Genomic DNA, 15,607 nt, shown 5'->3' with positions numbered 1-15,607 from the left:
GGGTGAACCCTTTTTCTACAGATTCTTATCTAAATAATTACGTTAATCTATTATTATTATACCTAAGGCCCCTAGATCTATATAATTAATATACCTTATACAGCTATGAAAATTGAAATGTTATGGTACTAATTGGCAAGCACAAAATTGCATTAGAAAATATTTTTCCCCAATAATTTATAAAATTTGTTAGATGATAGATCTATCATCTATGCATTAGTTTAATACATTTTTAAATTTTTAAGAAATATAAATTTTTGTGTTTTTGCTCCACATATAACAGGACCACTTTCTCTAATAATTCATTTCTTTGTTTTTCACCTGTTACTATCCATTTTATTTATTTTTTGTTTTTTCTTCTTTACTTTTTTTGAAATATATTTTTTAACGTATTACGTATGGAAGAAATTAATAAAGATTTGAATTTTGTTAAGTTGAAAGATTATAAAACACTTTTTTAATTGAAAGTTTCTAAAGAATTTTTAACACTATTCGTGACGGCCTATTTTATTTTCTCAGTGATGGGGGGGGGGGCTTTCTGGCCCCTCCTTTTTTTTAATATCTAATATTTTTACATGCTGCTAGTGAGAGAACCTGTTGTTAAAATATTTGAATCCCACCACTGTTATAGTGGTATGCACACACATACAGAAACTGAAAGGTTACACAGTAACTAAGCAACTTGACTGAATCGTGTGGAGTAATACAGGACATTTGCAACAATATTTCATAATCCTATATTGGTAAGCTTATGGTAACACAATAAAAAATATACTATTCTGCTTAACACAAGTATAAAATAGTACTGCACTGTAAAACTTAATTTTCTTTCACATTTCTGTAATAATATATTTTGCTATAAGTTGCAAATACTTATTTTTTTTTACTCCTGTATTTGTAATCACCTATTTGTTTGAATAATTACCTCTAATTCCTTATATACAATAACAATGCATGTTCAGCTTTATCTCACTTCACTCTAACATACTATAAACAGGTAATGAAGGAAAAAAGAACAAGAAAATTGACCAACCATTTAAAGATTTAATGGTATTAAAAACTCTTCAATTAAAACTATTTCATGCTTAGTTATTTTAATGTCACCCAATTGCAAAGTTAACATGTTCACTAAGGTTCAGCATAAGACAGTAAAGCAAACTGTGTCCAAATAACAGTGGTTGTCTCTCACATATGAATTATCTGGTTTGCAAATATTTATCATTATGCAAATTAGCCTTTAATATTTTCCACACCAACTGGAAGTTACCAAGACAACTTTAAATAAAGTTATAAAGTATTTTCTTTGTTTGATGGAAACTAGACTTATATTTGTCCAACACATTCACTAATTACTATATTCCAAGCTATCCACAAACAAGTTAAAATAAATCTTACATAACTGTACATGCACATACTAGTTTCATAAATGGAAGTTCTTAAAGTATTTAAAATCAAACCCTCACATATCATCTCCAACTATTTGTTATATACACACACACACACACACACACACATATATATATATATATATATATAAACACTTAACCTTGATTAAAATTTAACTGTACAATAAAAATAAGATAAAATTTGATATAAAAAGCTCAGTTTAGTAATATGCTATTTGACACACAAGAATTCTTATCCACAATAAATGTCAAAACTTTCAATAAACAAACTATCCTGATTATATTGTTTAAAAAAAAGAAAAAGAACTTACCTAAAGTTGACCCTCCTTTACTGGGGATACAGGAAAACCCTTGAATTCTTGGAAAATAGTAAACTGTTACTCCATTGAAAGAAACACTTTTCTTTTTTTCCTTAATTGGTTCATCACACTCGGAGATTTTCACATCTTTAATACTGCTGGAAGCATGGGCATTTTCACTACATACAGACTGACAACTTGATTGGCTATAATCTTCTGGAATTTGACAACTGATTTGCTCACTTACAGGATTCAGGGTTTCAGAAACATTTACTTCCGTTAGCTGCTGTTGGGGATTAGTATCTTTGCCTTCACTACAATTAACTTCTAAAGCTACCTGGTTAGGTTCTGTATTTTGACTCACAGTACTATCGATTTGTAGTGCCTCCTGGATGGAGTCATTATTAGCTAGTACCTCCACTTGCTTAGAGTCTATATTCAGACTCATAGTATCATCAATTACTAGTGTCGTCTGACTTTCAATTTCATCTGCAGATAATAGTTCCTTTCTGAATTCTGCTTGACTGGGTTCTGCATAATTATTCACAGTATTATCAGAAACATGAATCCCCTGTCTGAAGTCTGTTGGCTGTTTCATGGTGTCATCAACTAAAAATGTGTCAGGTTTGATTTCTTGTAGTACTCCATGATTGTAATCAAAGTTCTGTTTCTCATTATCTTCATCTGTAACTTCCTCCTTTGTAGGGTCCATACCTTTAATTACACAGATATTAGATTTTGGGGTTGGTTTTCTATGACTTGTACTCTGCTTCTTATAATCATTACTTGCTAGAGGTTTCACTCCATCATCTCCAGGGTCTAAAACATATCTCAAAGTGTCATGAGCTTCTAATTTTACCTTTTTTAATTCTATTTCTTTGTTCGAAATATGTTCAGCCAATGGTATTTTTTTTCTAGCATATGTATACTCACTGTTATTAATATTTTCCATACTTAATGCTTCCTGACTTACAGACTTAGTAACAGGCCCTGTTTTCTGTATTGGGTCAATATTTTGGTATTTGGTAATATCAGTTACAACTGTTTCTGGAGCAAAATAATTAATTTTTTTCTTAGGGTCATAACATTCAAGTATCTCTTGTCTATGGTCAGTATGTTGGAAGAGATCACCTTCACAGTCTTTTATCATTTGATGGTCTGCACATCTCTTTACATTATCACTAGTAGCTGGTTGCTCCTGTGTTTGGTCAGTAATTTTGTTTACAATACTGTTTTCTATATTTATATCATGAGTGGAGTCAGAACTCTGTGGAACAGAAAGATTTACTCCCATGTTTACTTGATTGTGTTCTGTATCTTGGCACAAAACACAGTTAACTTTTAATATCTTATCCTGTTCATACTTATCATCACATGCTACTGTCTTCTGTTTATTCTTAAGGGCAGCATCCTGGCAGGCAATATTTCCGAGGTTCAATGTCTCTTTTCTATGATTAGAATCTTGACAAAAAGTGCTGCTACTACTATTTGTGCTCGTTTTACAATTGTTTTCCTGAATTACAGTTTCATTCGTAGCAAGACTGGACTGGGGGTTAACAACTGTATGTTCCTTTGTCTCTGAACCCTGCAAAACAGTGGTACTTACAGATGATTCATCTTGCTTTCTGTTACTATCATAAATGATTCTGTTATGAACTGGTAGTCTATCACAGCTATCATTTTGTTTACAAAGAGGCCTGCAAATTGAGTTGATTTTTTGTTGATGTTTTTCAGGGGAAGTGGTATAATTATTTTTCAGTTTTAAGTGTTCACTGGAAGAACTTTGGCAAATATTGTCAAAAAGAGGAAGTATTTCATTTTTACTACCAAGTTCTTTATATACAGAATTTTCAACACCTAATCCCTGATAAATGTTGGGATCATCAAGTTTCTGGAATTTACTGTCTGGAACTTCCTTATCATCATCTTCATGACAGGAACCACTAATACTGTGTTTTGGCATCACGCTTTCAACACTCTGAAACAAAACAGCTTTCAAAATCAAAATCTCCCAAATGTCATGTAAGCATGCAAAATACTAATAAAGCAGTTCTTAAAAAAAAGTAATTTTAACATGTCAATACCTTTTATACCAATACCTTAGCTTAATCCACCACTATGACTTCTGGAAAACCTATGGTAAGAACATATAATAATCAAGTAATATTACTGCAGGCCTCAACAAATTCCAGGCCCAAGGTAAACATGGCAACTAAAAAATCTCATTATGGCACGTAGTAGTTTCTCCCATTTTATTAGTGCATAGAGCTGTGCTAAATAGAACACTTGGAGATGTGGAACTATTTCCACATTCTTTGTGTCCTAAATCAAACATTGTTTCTAGGATTTTAATGTCAGCAATTCTTCATGTATTTTCAAGAATGAAGCTCTGCAGTTGTCCAACACATTACTAATTTTGGGGCATTTTGTTTTTCTTCTTTCTTTCAATTCAACCAATCAATGCATGTGTTTAGACTCAGAGAAGACCGAAGGCAGTTAGTCCTGGCAATACTATCAAGTGGTAGTTGATATTATGTAATTGTTAGTATGCACTAGTTGCTGTAAAAGTAAATACAGATACACTGATATCTCAATTATTTCATGCTGGACCAGGGAAAGCAAAAAATTGTGTATAAAAGAAACAGTCGTTAACTGAGGCACTAGCGTATCTCACTAGTTAGCCCAATGTTTAATCTAAGTAAAATTTTTTCAATATATATATACAAGTTCTTTGTTTTAAATTATAATTTTTTTTTACTATCATGTAACTACATTATCAGAAAAAATTATAAAAGTCATTACAATCCTAATCATAAAAGCCAAGTGTTGGTCAGTCATGCTTGGTTTCTCTGAATTTCACGAGTTACACGAATCTAATTCCACTTTTTCTCCTATAATACTTCTTCTTTTAATTGCTCATTCCTGTTTTAGTAGAATTTAATTGCTAAAATATGCATAAATAGCTCCTAAATTTTGGTACTTTTTCTGCTATAGACACAGAAGATTTATAATTTGAATTCACACCAGATCCTACACACGAAAAATCCAGATATCATGCAACACCTGAACTTTGGCAAACAAAATTAACTTCAGAGTGACAATTTCTCCAAAACATAAAAATTATTGTCTAGAATTGTAACTGCACAATTATTTAGAAAAAATTTGGGGATAAGAAAAACCTGCAGATAATTGAGAATCCGAATAATAGAGGCATGGATAGTGAAGTTAGGTTAGGCACACCTGACTCCCGAATTTTTTGGCTGGCTCCTAGCTCTGAAAATATGTGTCGAGGCCTGTATTACTGTGTGGTAAACATTTTAGTACAACATTAAACAAAAAATTTGTATTACAGATTATTACTCAAAAGTAAATTTGATTACAAAAATGTGAAAGAACTGCTGGTGAATGAAATTCAGACTATGGGGACTAGCAAGTGCCTGACATTTGAATCATATTAAAAGGATGGCTGTGTTATCATAAATACAATTACTCCACATTAATATGTTAGAGACAATATCCTGGGTCTTACTCAGATGTATTACATGATATGTACACAGCACACACATACCATCATAAAGTGAGGGACCAGACCCCGAACACGTATGTGAGGACTTACATTGATTGGTTCAGCTCTAAATGCAAAACTCAATCACCAGGAACTTTGGGGTAGGATGAACGATCCCCTATCATTATGACAGTGCACTACAAAGCTACAATTTGAATTTGTAATAAGCAAAATCCTCAAATTAGCAACATATGGAAAACATGTAAATAGCTCTAAAACGTCTTAGGTGGTGATGAATTAAACTTAAATTAGTGTCCTTTCCTAATCAAAATAAATAATGAAATGAAATCCAATATCTATCATAGTCAATGTCTGATGATGTCCAAATATCCATTTCTTGGATTCTTCCTTTGTCCCCTTCTTCATCACTCTCCTGCACCTGCTTCTCAATATGGACCCTGTGTGAAGTGATCCTGAGTTCCAAAGATGAATAGCTGTTATGGGATCAAAGTCACTTATTGAAAGTGCAGACAAGATCTAAAATTGGTCTTGATCATCTTCATTTTGCTGAATCCTCTCTCTGTCTTAGCAGAGCTGGTTGATACAGACAGCAGTAGGTCAAAGAGGCTACAGGTGTTAGGTAGCTCCTCCTTAACTCCAGAGATGATAGCAGCCCATGGCTGGCCTTTCTTGCTATGTCTGGTGAAATCAAGTAATGAAATATTTGTGGAAGATGGTATCTGAGAGACAATCATGAGAATTGCATTATTATTCCTCTTTTTAAATCATTATTTTGGGTTCATTTAAAGTTATTATTTTATATTATGCAGTGCTTTACCAATAACCGATTAGGCAGTTGCATTCGGGCCTATTAATACATAATCGGGAGACAATCGGAATTGGTAGAATTTCCCAATCACAAAAAACCAATTGCTGAGAAATTAAGAACACAACCACTGAGACCTCTTTATTCACAACAACAATCTTCTGTTTGCAAGTCTACTTACAATCATGACCCTGTACATTTTCCTTTTTCTTTTGACACAAAACATTATCCACTATCAAATGAAATATCATTAGTTAAACAATCTCAATCTGTTTCTCATTTATTTACAACACACACTACTCACGTGACTGGTCATTCTCATTATAACATTGATGAACCTACAGATTATACGTATCACCTGAAAGACACTGTTTTTCACATTCTTACACAAAGTCATACCAAGCAATTTCCTCTCCTGGCTGTAACAGGTATTACTTACTTCGAAAAGAAACAAAGGTAACTTGAAACCAGAGTGACATAAAGGTTTTCTCAACTACATGTTATATAAAATCTGCACATGTTCAGGACAAAGAATGAATAACAAATTCATAATAAAATACTACAAGAAAATAGAAACACATGGTATATTCATATACCACAAATATATATTTCAAGAAATTACACTTTTGATATTTAACCATAAAGTGCAAATTGAAAACATACATTCATATATACAAAGCTTAACAATAAGTAGACACCCACTCATGAAAGAATGCCATTTTATTATAAAAGGAAGCATGAAACAAAAACTACAAGGTTACCATTAGTATTTAGTAGATCTGCAGTTATGCATCAGTCATATTTACAAGATCTGATAGCTGGACAAGTAACACTGCACCTCATTCCTAGCAAAAACTTGTTGGTCACTTTTACAAGTTGTAGAAAATGTAGAAAGGCTTGCCATAATATCCTACCCACATTTTACATTTTCAAACCTTTTACAATTTGCCTGAAAACTTTAGTTCCTTTACGTACACCTAATAAATGTTATGCTTTCTTAATAAAACCTCTCATACCCACTTGCTTCAAGTGAAATAATGGATATTTGCCACATGACCAATTTAGAGATGCCACAGTGGATGAAGACATGCAAACTAGGCTAAAGCAAATTACGTATAAATTTTAAAACAAAGCTGTCCAGTTAGTGATAGAACTAGTATTAGCTGAAAATATCCCACCAGCCTAATTGAGATAAGAAGTTCATTATTTAAAGAAATCATTGATAAATCCATTAATCTGTGGACTGAACAGACCTGTAGTATGTTGATTCACAATGGGTATATAGTTATAATTGTTTAATATAATTTGGTGATGAAAGGAATGAAATTACCTTCAGATTAAGTAAGATGATAGATTTGTGTGGATAGCAAGTGGTCAGAAAGTTTCAACAAGATAAAAGATGGAAGTCACCCTCAATGTTGGAAGCTCTTTTACACACCATGATGTATGGGTAATTGACATTAAAGAAGCATGGCTATTGGGAATAGACTATGTAAAATTTTCATACCACGACTTGTTAAGAGTAAATTTACATTTAGCAGTTGGACTGTAGTAAAACCAAACATACCAGAATGCCCTAAGAGATTACTGGTTGGAAGATCTCTCGTTGATCTAAAGAATAATGATGTTATTATTAAGGTCATGAACATAACAAACAATGAAATTAAAGTCCAGCCTAGATAGGACATTCCAAGATGTGAAATTTTATAGATAGTTCTTCCACAAAAAACATCAAAAGTAGTCACCTTCAAGACAAAATACAGTTTGATATCAAATCCTCACACAAGTTACAAGATCTGTCTGAATGGAATTGTGAAGGTCTTATTTACAGCTGTCACAGATTTCATGAATTTCTTGTGGAACATCAAGATACCTTCTCTAGTGTACCCTATGACTTAGATGAGACAAATAAAATATGACATTGATAATAGAGATGCAGCCTCAATTCATCAGTTAGCCAGGTAACACACTCTGGCTAACACAAAGTCTGTGGAAAAGAAGTATCTATAGACTCATCTAAAATTGAATCTGGTCAGAATAGGTCAAAACCAAAGAACTTGTGTGAGATAAGAGGATTTCTTGGACTGTGCTCTCACTATTTTCATTTTGTAAAATCATTCTCTGACACAATTATTTCAAAAACCAAATAGATTTTGTTGGACTGCTTATTATAAACAAGCATTCAATAAACTGAAGAAAGAAATAACCACTGTTCTTGTATTAGCATAACCAACTCTTGAAGATTCTCTCACATTAGATACAAATATGAGTGATTTTGCAGTGGGAGCAGTGTTATCACAAAAACAACATGGAAAAGAACAAATCATTGCCCACAATTTCAAAGTAATGAATGCTACAGAAAAGAGATATTATTTATCTTGTAAAGAGATACTAAATGTTGTTTGAGCCATAAATCATTTGCATCATTAGCTGTATGGACAAAAATTAACACTGTGGACAGATTGTGCAACATTAAAGTGGCTGGTGAATTTTTGCAATTTTAGCATAATGGCTCCACAAACTTCACAAGTACAACTTTAAAACTGTAAATAGCCTTTGAAGGAACCCATAGAAATGCTGAAGCATTATCTTGAAAACCTTGTATCAATAAAGAATATAAACATTGGGAAAAAGAGGGAAGTTCACAATAGTAAAGACAATCAACCTAAATTACAACAAAGTACTGTCCAATATTGGACATTCACAAGTGATGATGGATAATTAATGTGGTCCAGAGTTCAAATGAAAGATGTTCAGGCAAAATATATAAGTCTAAATATATTTAGTGGATCAAGAATAATGTAGAATGACCCTCATGGTAAACAGTTGCTTCATACAACCCAAAGACACAAATGTATTATTATACATAGTGAGATTCATTATGCCTATGATAAGGCCTATTATGTCAGAAACGGGAAGAGTCCAGAGGACATAAACTACAACTACAGTTGGTACTTACATCAGAAACAGACTATCATATTCACAACTTTCCAACAACAGGTCACAAGTATTAAGAAAAAACTGGAGAGAGAGCAAGTGAAGATTTCTATTGGTATGGGTGTTGGAGATCTGTAGAGAATTTATATAAATCTTGCGAAGTAGACTGTGGTCAAAACAGTCCATAAAAGAAATAGCACGGGCAGCTTCAACTGTATTTGGGCCCACACCACGATAGTTGTGTTGGACTATTTCACCAAACAGTCAGAAGCATATGCTGTCCCTAACCAGGAAGCAATAACTTTTGCAAGAAAACTTTTCAACGAGTATATATGCTTATGGAACTTCACTCAGATCAGAACCAAAACTTTTAATCAGCCTCAATTGATGAGATATGTCTTATCTTTAAAGTAAAAAGATTTGGACAATGGTCCTTCATACATCTTAACTTTTATACCAGAAGACGTGGGATAAAGATCTTCCACTGCTACTCATAAGTTATCAAACAGCAATACCTGGAGTTCCAGGAAATACACCAATGTCAATGATTTTTAAGAGAGAATTCAAAATTGCCTTTGAACCTTCTGAGCTCACAGCTTCAGGATAATCACTCAACAGCCTTTCAAAGAATATGCAGAGAAACTAAGGAACACCACTGGTGCCACAGATGGTTTTACCCATGAAAGACTTAAATCAGCTGGTGATAAGACTAAAAGTCACTATGACATAAATGCTTATAAAGCTAGGTTCCATCATTGTGTCAAGAGAGGACAAACTCTAACATTGTATTTTTTTGGAGGGGTCATATGTGGTATTAAAAAGACTTAATGATGTGGTTTAAAGAATCCAGAAGGACAAGCAGCCAAAGATCATCTACCATGATCATCTCTAAGTACTCTGGGGAGAGAACAGTCAACTAGATAGCTTTAAAGAAGAATTCACCACTGGTAACTCAACCTGCTGAAGATCCCAGGGCTTCTGTTGAAACCACTTCCAGTCAGTAACCATGGACAGAGTTACCTGTGAATTTGCTCAACCATCTACTCAGTGACAAGACAGCAAGCAACAAAAATAGATATGAGATCACATCTATATACCATAAGCCTCAGGAAAAGAGAAACATCAGAAAGATTCGGTGATTGGACAGTTTAGACAAATTAAATAAGATAGCAAAGGCAGTTTTGTTAATTAGAATTTTGACTCTACTTTGCTTAAAAAATTTATCAATAATATAGTGATTGTAATGTCTATTTATGAGTACTAATTTATTATTTCTAAAATAAGGACTTTCTTGCTAATGATGGAATTTTAAATTTAGTGTACTGTGTGCTGTTTTGTTTGTGTATTAAGACTGTTCAATGGACTTCACAATTAAGGGAGGGAGCAGCATTGTAAGCTCTGTTTCTAATATTTTAATTTAGATGTTTTCAGTTGCTATAAGGTGTTTTTATCATGGTGGCTGGAATCTTTGTGAAGTATGGGGAAAATAAGCATTGTATAAAAAACATCAGATTTAATTTTCTAAGAACTTACAAGAGAAAGTAAAGAAGAATATGCTGTAATATGTCAACCACACTACAACTGCCACATCCAGTATCAACATAGTTTTATGCTCAATCCCAGAACTCACTAGGCCCTTCTTGAACTACTCCAGCTATGATATTACCAAATCAAGCTCATGAAATTAGCTGGCTAGTTCAACATCTGCTATTTACATAATGCACAAGCTACTCATAAGCTTAGCCCAGGAAAAATTATATTACTATTTATTTTACCTAATCTAACCTTAACCCTATCGGCCTGGGTACACTTTACTGCGCATGACACAAAGTTTTAGTGTCTTACATTCAAAATTTTATTAAACTTCTTTTGGTTTATGTTATACCAATTACAATAGCATAAAATTTTAGCTAATAATCCATATTTTAATAGTATACAAGTTTTAAGTTCTTAATTTTATAAGGAAATATACAAAAAAATCCTGAATTTCCACTAAGAACTTAAAACATATATACTATTATAATTTGGATTATTGTCAATGCTTTTATGTACATTTATTGAGCTACCGTGAAAAAATAAAGTGGTTTAATTAAATTTTGAGCATAACTCACTAAAACCTTGTGACATGCGCAGGAAAAGATGCCCACTGAAAGAGGGTTAAACAACAAGCAAAATCAGCAAATAATTTATCCCAAAGTAGCAATGATCAAATAACACTGTTCCTGTGCAAAGAATCATCTACATCAAAAGATATAGAATTCCCTTCACCAGTTTTTATATCTCTCTTCATTTACTTCAATACAACCATTCCATCTAGTGCAGCTGTAGAGCACATTTTCTCAATAGTGAAAGATATTTTGAAGTCAAAGAGCTGGATTGACAGATAATGATTTCTAGAAACTGATGCTACCGAAATTAGATAAATTAAAATAATAATAAAATCAAAAAAAGTAACAAGGAAATAATGTATTTTAATATTAGAGACTTCTTATTTCATGTTAGCTTATTAATCCTTTCCAGACAGGGTCGTAGGTGAAATGCTATATCATCACGTTTGTTGACTCGCATTCAAAATTTTGTTGAACTACTATTTCATGAATTTATGGCAATAAGTTTGATATCAAACTATAGATTATAATTCAAATGTTAGTATTATACCTTACTCAATTTTTTAACTTAAAAGTAAATATTAAAAAAACACGTTAAACATAAATTTTTATGTATCATGTGGTATGATGAATGCAGCACTGGTTCAAATTAAAGATACTGACAATCTACAATATAAAATAAGGTCTTTTCTATTTGCTAAGATATTGCTCATTTAATAAATCAAACACAGTGGCACCCCACCCACCTCTTTCCATTTTTGGAAATGCTCCCTTACAAACACTTACTTCTATATAGGACATGAATAATGAATCGAAAGCTCAGAATATCCCCTACTGGCTTTCTCAGCCATTTTAACGTGTTTTGACACAATCTCCTTCTTTCACACCAAGATTTCAAGGAGGCAGGTTGAGTCTTTTTTCATACTTTTTTAGACTGAAATACAGTTTAGTTACTAAGCTTGAAATATTATAGTTGAATTCTATGATATTGATATGGTAATTTATGATTTTTTAGTTATCCAACTGTATATCTAAAACCTAAAAAAAATTACTTTGTTTCATATCCTCCATGTGCAACATTTTAAAAGGCTCAGCAAGCTACGTCAAGCAACAACTGAGTACAAAGATCGTAACTAGAAAAGATAATTTATATTTCCCAATTTTTTAACATGATTACGAGATCGGTCAAATCGACCAAACCCGTACAGAGATTCATTACTTAAAATACCATTAAATGTTTTTCTTAAGAAACATTTTATAACTATCTGGATACTATAAAGATTTTGCATGTGAAATTTGAAAATTTTCTGATATACAAAAATATTTTCAATCTTAAAGTGAAAATTACTTTGCATGTTGGATAGGCAAAATGCAAAAAGAAAAAAAAGGCATGAAATAAAACAACGCTTTACAAACCTTAAGACTTAATAAAAAAAATTTGATATTTTGCATTGCAATGTTTACCGATAATCTGCCAAATTTCATTAACATATGCTTCCTAATTTAAAAGTTATAGTATGAAAACTATGACAAGCACAAAATTGTTACAAGGTCAGTCCCAGGGATGGAGCCCATGCTGAAAGAGATAAGCAGACTGGTTTTCTCATAATTCTTACCAAATGTTATCTCAGAAGATGAACATGAAGACTTTGATTTTCTAGGCTAGTTTATATTGTGAAATATTTTTATTATATCATTATTATTAGTTTATTTTACTTAATCTAACCTTAACTAACCTAAAGAGATCCTTATTTTTTACATTTTAGTTTCTTTTATAACAATGAATAAAGAATAAACATGAAAAACAAGAAATAAAGTATTTACCTGAGTATTCTCTTTTTTTTTGCTGTTGACTATTGATGACACTTAACCCTAATTTTTATACTAATGTTGGAGTGCATTGAATAATTTTTATTTAATTAAATTATGCACCAAAGAACATACACTAATAACATGCAAAAAAGCAGACAATTTCCTCTAACAATCACAATTTTTCTGGGTTTCTAACTATGCAATAAGAGCCGTTACAAATGCACCCAAGCTAGCCACGGTGATTCCCATAGAAACCAAAGTTGTATTGCAAGTGAAATTGGCAATTATCTGTTCAGAACACAAGGTATTATAATAGGTCATTTGATAGATGAAAACCTTGGCTTTCTACTGGTTATAGGTAATATAGAATTAAACGTAGGAGAGAACTATTAACAAATCCTGAAAGAGAGGTTGTGACAAGTAGGTCTGGAAGGAGGGGTCCAATTTTCTATTTGACAGATCTGTAACCAAACAAAATTGAAGACTATAAAAATTATGGTTTGTCTGAGCAATGACAATTTTATAATGACTAATTTATGTTTAATTTCATAGTTACTAGGGGAGTGGTGGACAAAATAGAGAAGATACCTAAAGAAAATGTGTCATGTGTGTCATAGTTGGGGAAATTCAGAATTTTTTTTAAATATTGCCTTATAAAATTAAGAACTTAAAACATATATACCATTAAAATATGGATTATTGGATTAGATTTTGTGCTATACTAAGTGGTATAACATAAACAAAAAGTAGTTTAATAACATTTTGAATGTAAGACACAAAAACCTTGTGTCATGCACAGTAAAGGATACCTGGCGATAGAGTTAAGGCAGATGAAAGTCTCAGTATGCTGCAGCATGACAAGAGCAAAAGCAGCAACATTTTTAAAAATTAATTGTTCAAAGGCATCATTTCTTGTTTGGGAAAAACAAGATATAAGCTTTCTTCACAGTGGATATCATATCAACTAAAATCTTGTAGCTGGGGTAAATTTCCAACAGACTTTGTGCCACTTTTACAATGAACAAGTTCCTCAATGGTAGGTAGTTTTCTTCATTAATTATTAGATAGTTCAAGTTTTGAGAGTTACTTGTTAGAGCATCCACTGGGCTTTTCCTATTTTACAAAATAAGTCAGAAAAGTAAGCAACAGCTAACATTGTTCATCATGCAAGCTATCTAGTATCAGCACCTTGGCTTGAGAAACCATTACACATTTCTTCAGCAAGGGTAGTACAGATGAATAAATCCTCATAATGAATGCAGATTTCCTTTGCTGATGAAACAGCTTCTTGATAATTTGTTTCTTTCTGTCTTTTCCAGTCTAATTAATTTCTTCTTTGTTGTTTTAGACACGAGTTTTCTAATAATTCTCCAATTTTCCCTTGATAAAAATATCATCAATGAATTCTTTATACAACTGTTTATCAGAATCTGACAAAAACTTTTCATAAAAATTCAGATAGTCATCAAGCAAGCACATGGCATTTAAAGTTGCATCATAAACCAAAAGCCATTGATGATGGACGTACAACTCAGGGTTTGGGTACTTGATGCTAAATACTGAGCATATTATTTGTAGGAAATGGCTGAAGTCAGGTGAAAATACAAAATATAGATGTAAATCCGTAAAAACGGCTATGTCACCATCAAATGGTTTAAAAATGCTTTTGTGGAATTATGGGCATGATGGAAGCTATCATCACCAATTTCCAACAACTGGGGTGGGGGAAGTGGCTCTCTGACTCTTAACTCTTTCAGCATAAGCTCAGACACTAGGACCGACCTCATAACCATTTTGTGCTTGTTATAGTTTTAATGTTTTAACTTTAAAATTAGTAAGCATATGCTAACGAAATTTGGCACATTATCAGTAAACATTACAATGGTTGCATACACAATATATAAATTTTTTTATTAAGTCTTAAGGTTTGTAAAGCAATGTATTTCTCATGCCTTTTTTTTCTTTTCACACGTTGCTTATCTATCATGCAAAGTAATTTTCATTTTAAGATTAAAAATACTTTTATGCAACAGAAAATTTTCAAATTTCACATGCAAATTCTTTATAGTGTCCAGATAATTATCAAATGTTTCTTAAGAAAAACTTTATAATTTATCTGTTATTTTCAACAACAAATCTCTGTCGATTTGGTCGATTTCACAGATCTCATAACCACCATAAAAATAAGGAAATAAATATAAATTATGCCTTTTTCATACTAGAATGAAACAAATTATAACAAGAAAACACAAATGTTTAGACTAAATAGCTTAAATCTCATAACATTATACATTTATATATATACTTATTATCTTTATTATATTAATCTTTCACTCGTGTCTGGCTAATAATACAGAAGTTACGTGCACTCCTGTTACTGTATCAAATAATATAAAACTGACCTTTAGTCTTTACAAAGTGACCTGTCTTGGCTTTGTTTTAGTAGATTAGTATTTTGTAAAATAAAGTCACATTTCAACTATCATACATTATATATGTATACAGATTATTACTATTTAGAAATAAGTTCTTAAACTGATTTTTCTTAAAACATAAAACAGTAAATAAAGAAGTAAAGCAAACAATTATCTCTTCTAGTTACGACCTTTGTACTCATTTGCTGCTTGGTATTGTATGTTAATATCACTGGTTTGATAGTAACAGATAGAGTATTGTAGAACAACTGGATGTGAAAAAAACAAACTGAAGGTATT

The 15,607-nt window shown here is 32.0% G+C and overlaps 1 protein-coding gene across 3 annotated transcripts in view; it reads right to left on the bottom strand.

Annotated features, from left to right (window-relative positions):
- Positions 1–15,607, bottom strand: part of LOC106464999 — a 58,866-nt gene that overhangs the window by 26,323 nt on the left and 16,936 nt on the right. For 2 of the 3 annotated variants that reach the window (XM_013925189.2, XM_022392822.1), the window contains one exon: positions 1,718–3,683. In XM_013925189.2, coding sequence (XP_013780643.1) covers positions 1,718–3,668 — 1,951 coding nt within the window. In that variant the 5' untranslated portion in view covers positions 3,669–3,683. Of the gene's footprint in view, positions 1–1,717; positions 3,684–8,002; positions 8,006–9,589; positions 9,594–15,607 lie in introns of those variants that run through there. The other variant, XM_022392823.1, reaches the window with a different exon arrangement.

This window comes from Limulus polyphemus, unplaced genomic scaffold (assembly GCF_000517525.1).
Source record: "Limulus polyphemus unplaced genomic scaffold, Limulus_polyphemus-2.1.2 Scaffold1807, whole genome shotgun sequence".
NCBI classification, from domain to species: Eukaryota; Metazoa; Arthropoda; class Merostomata; order Xiphosura; family Limulidae; genus Limulus; species Limulus polyphemus.
Note: the sequence above shows the minus strand (reverse complement) of the source record. Positions and strands in the feature narration are given on the sequence as shown.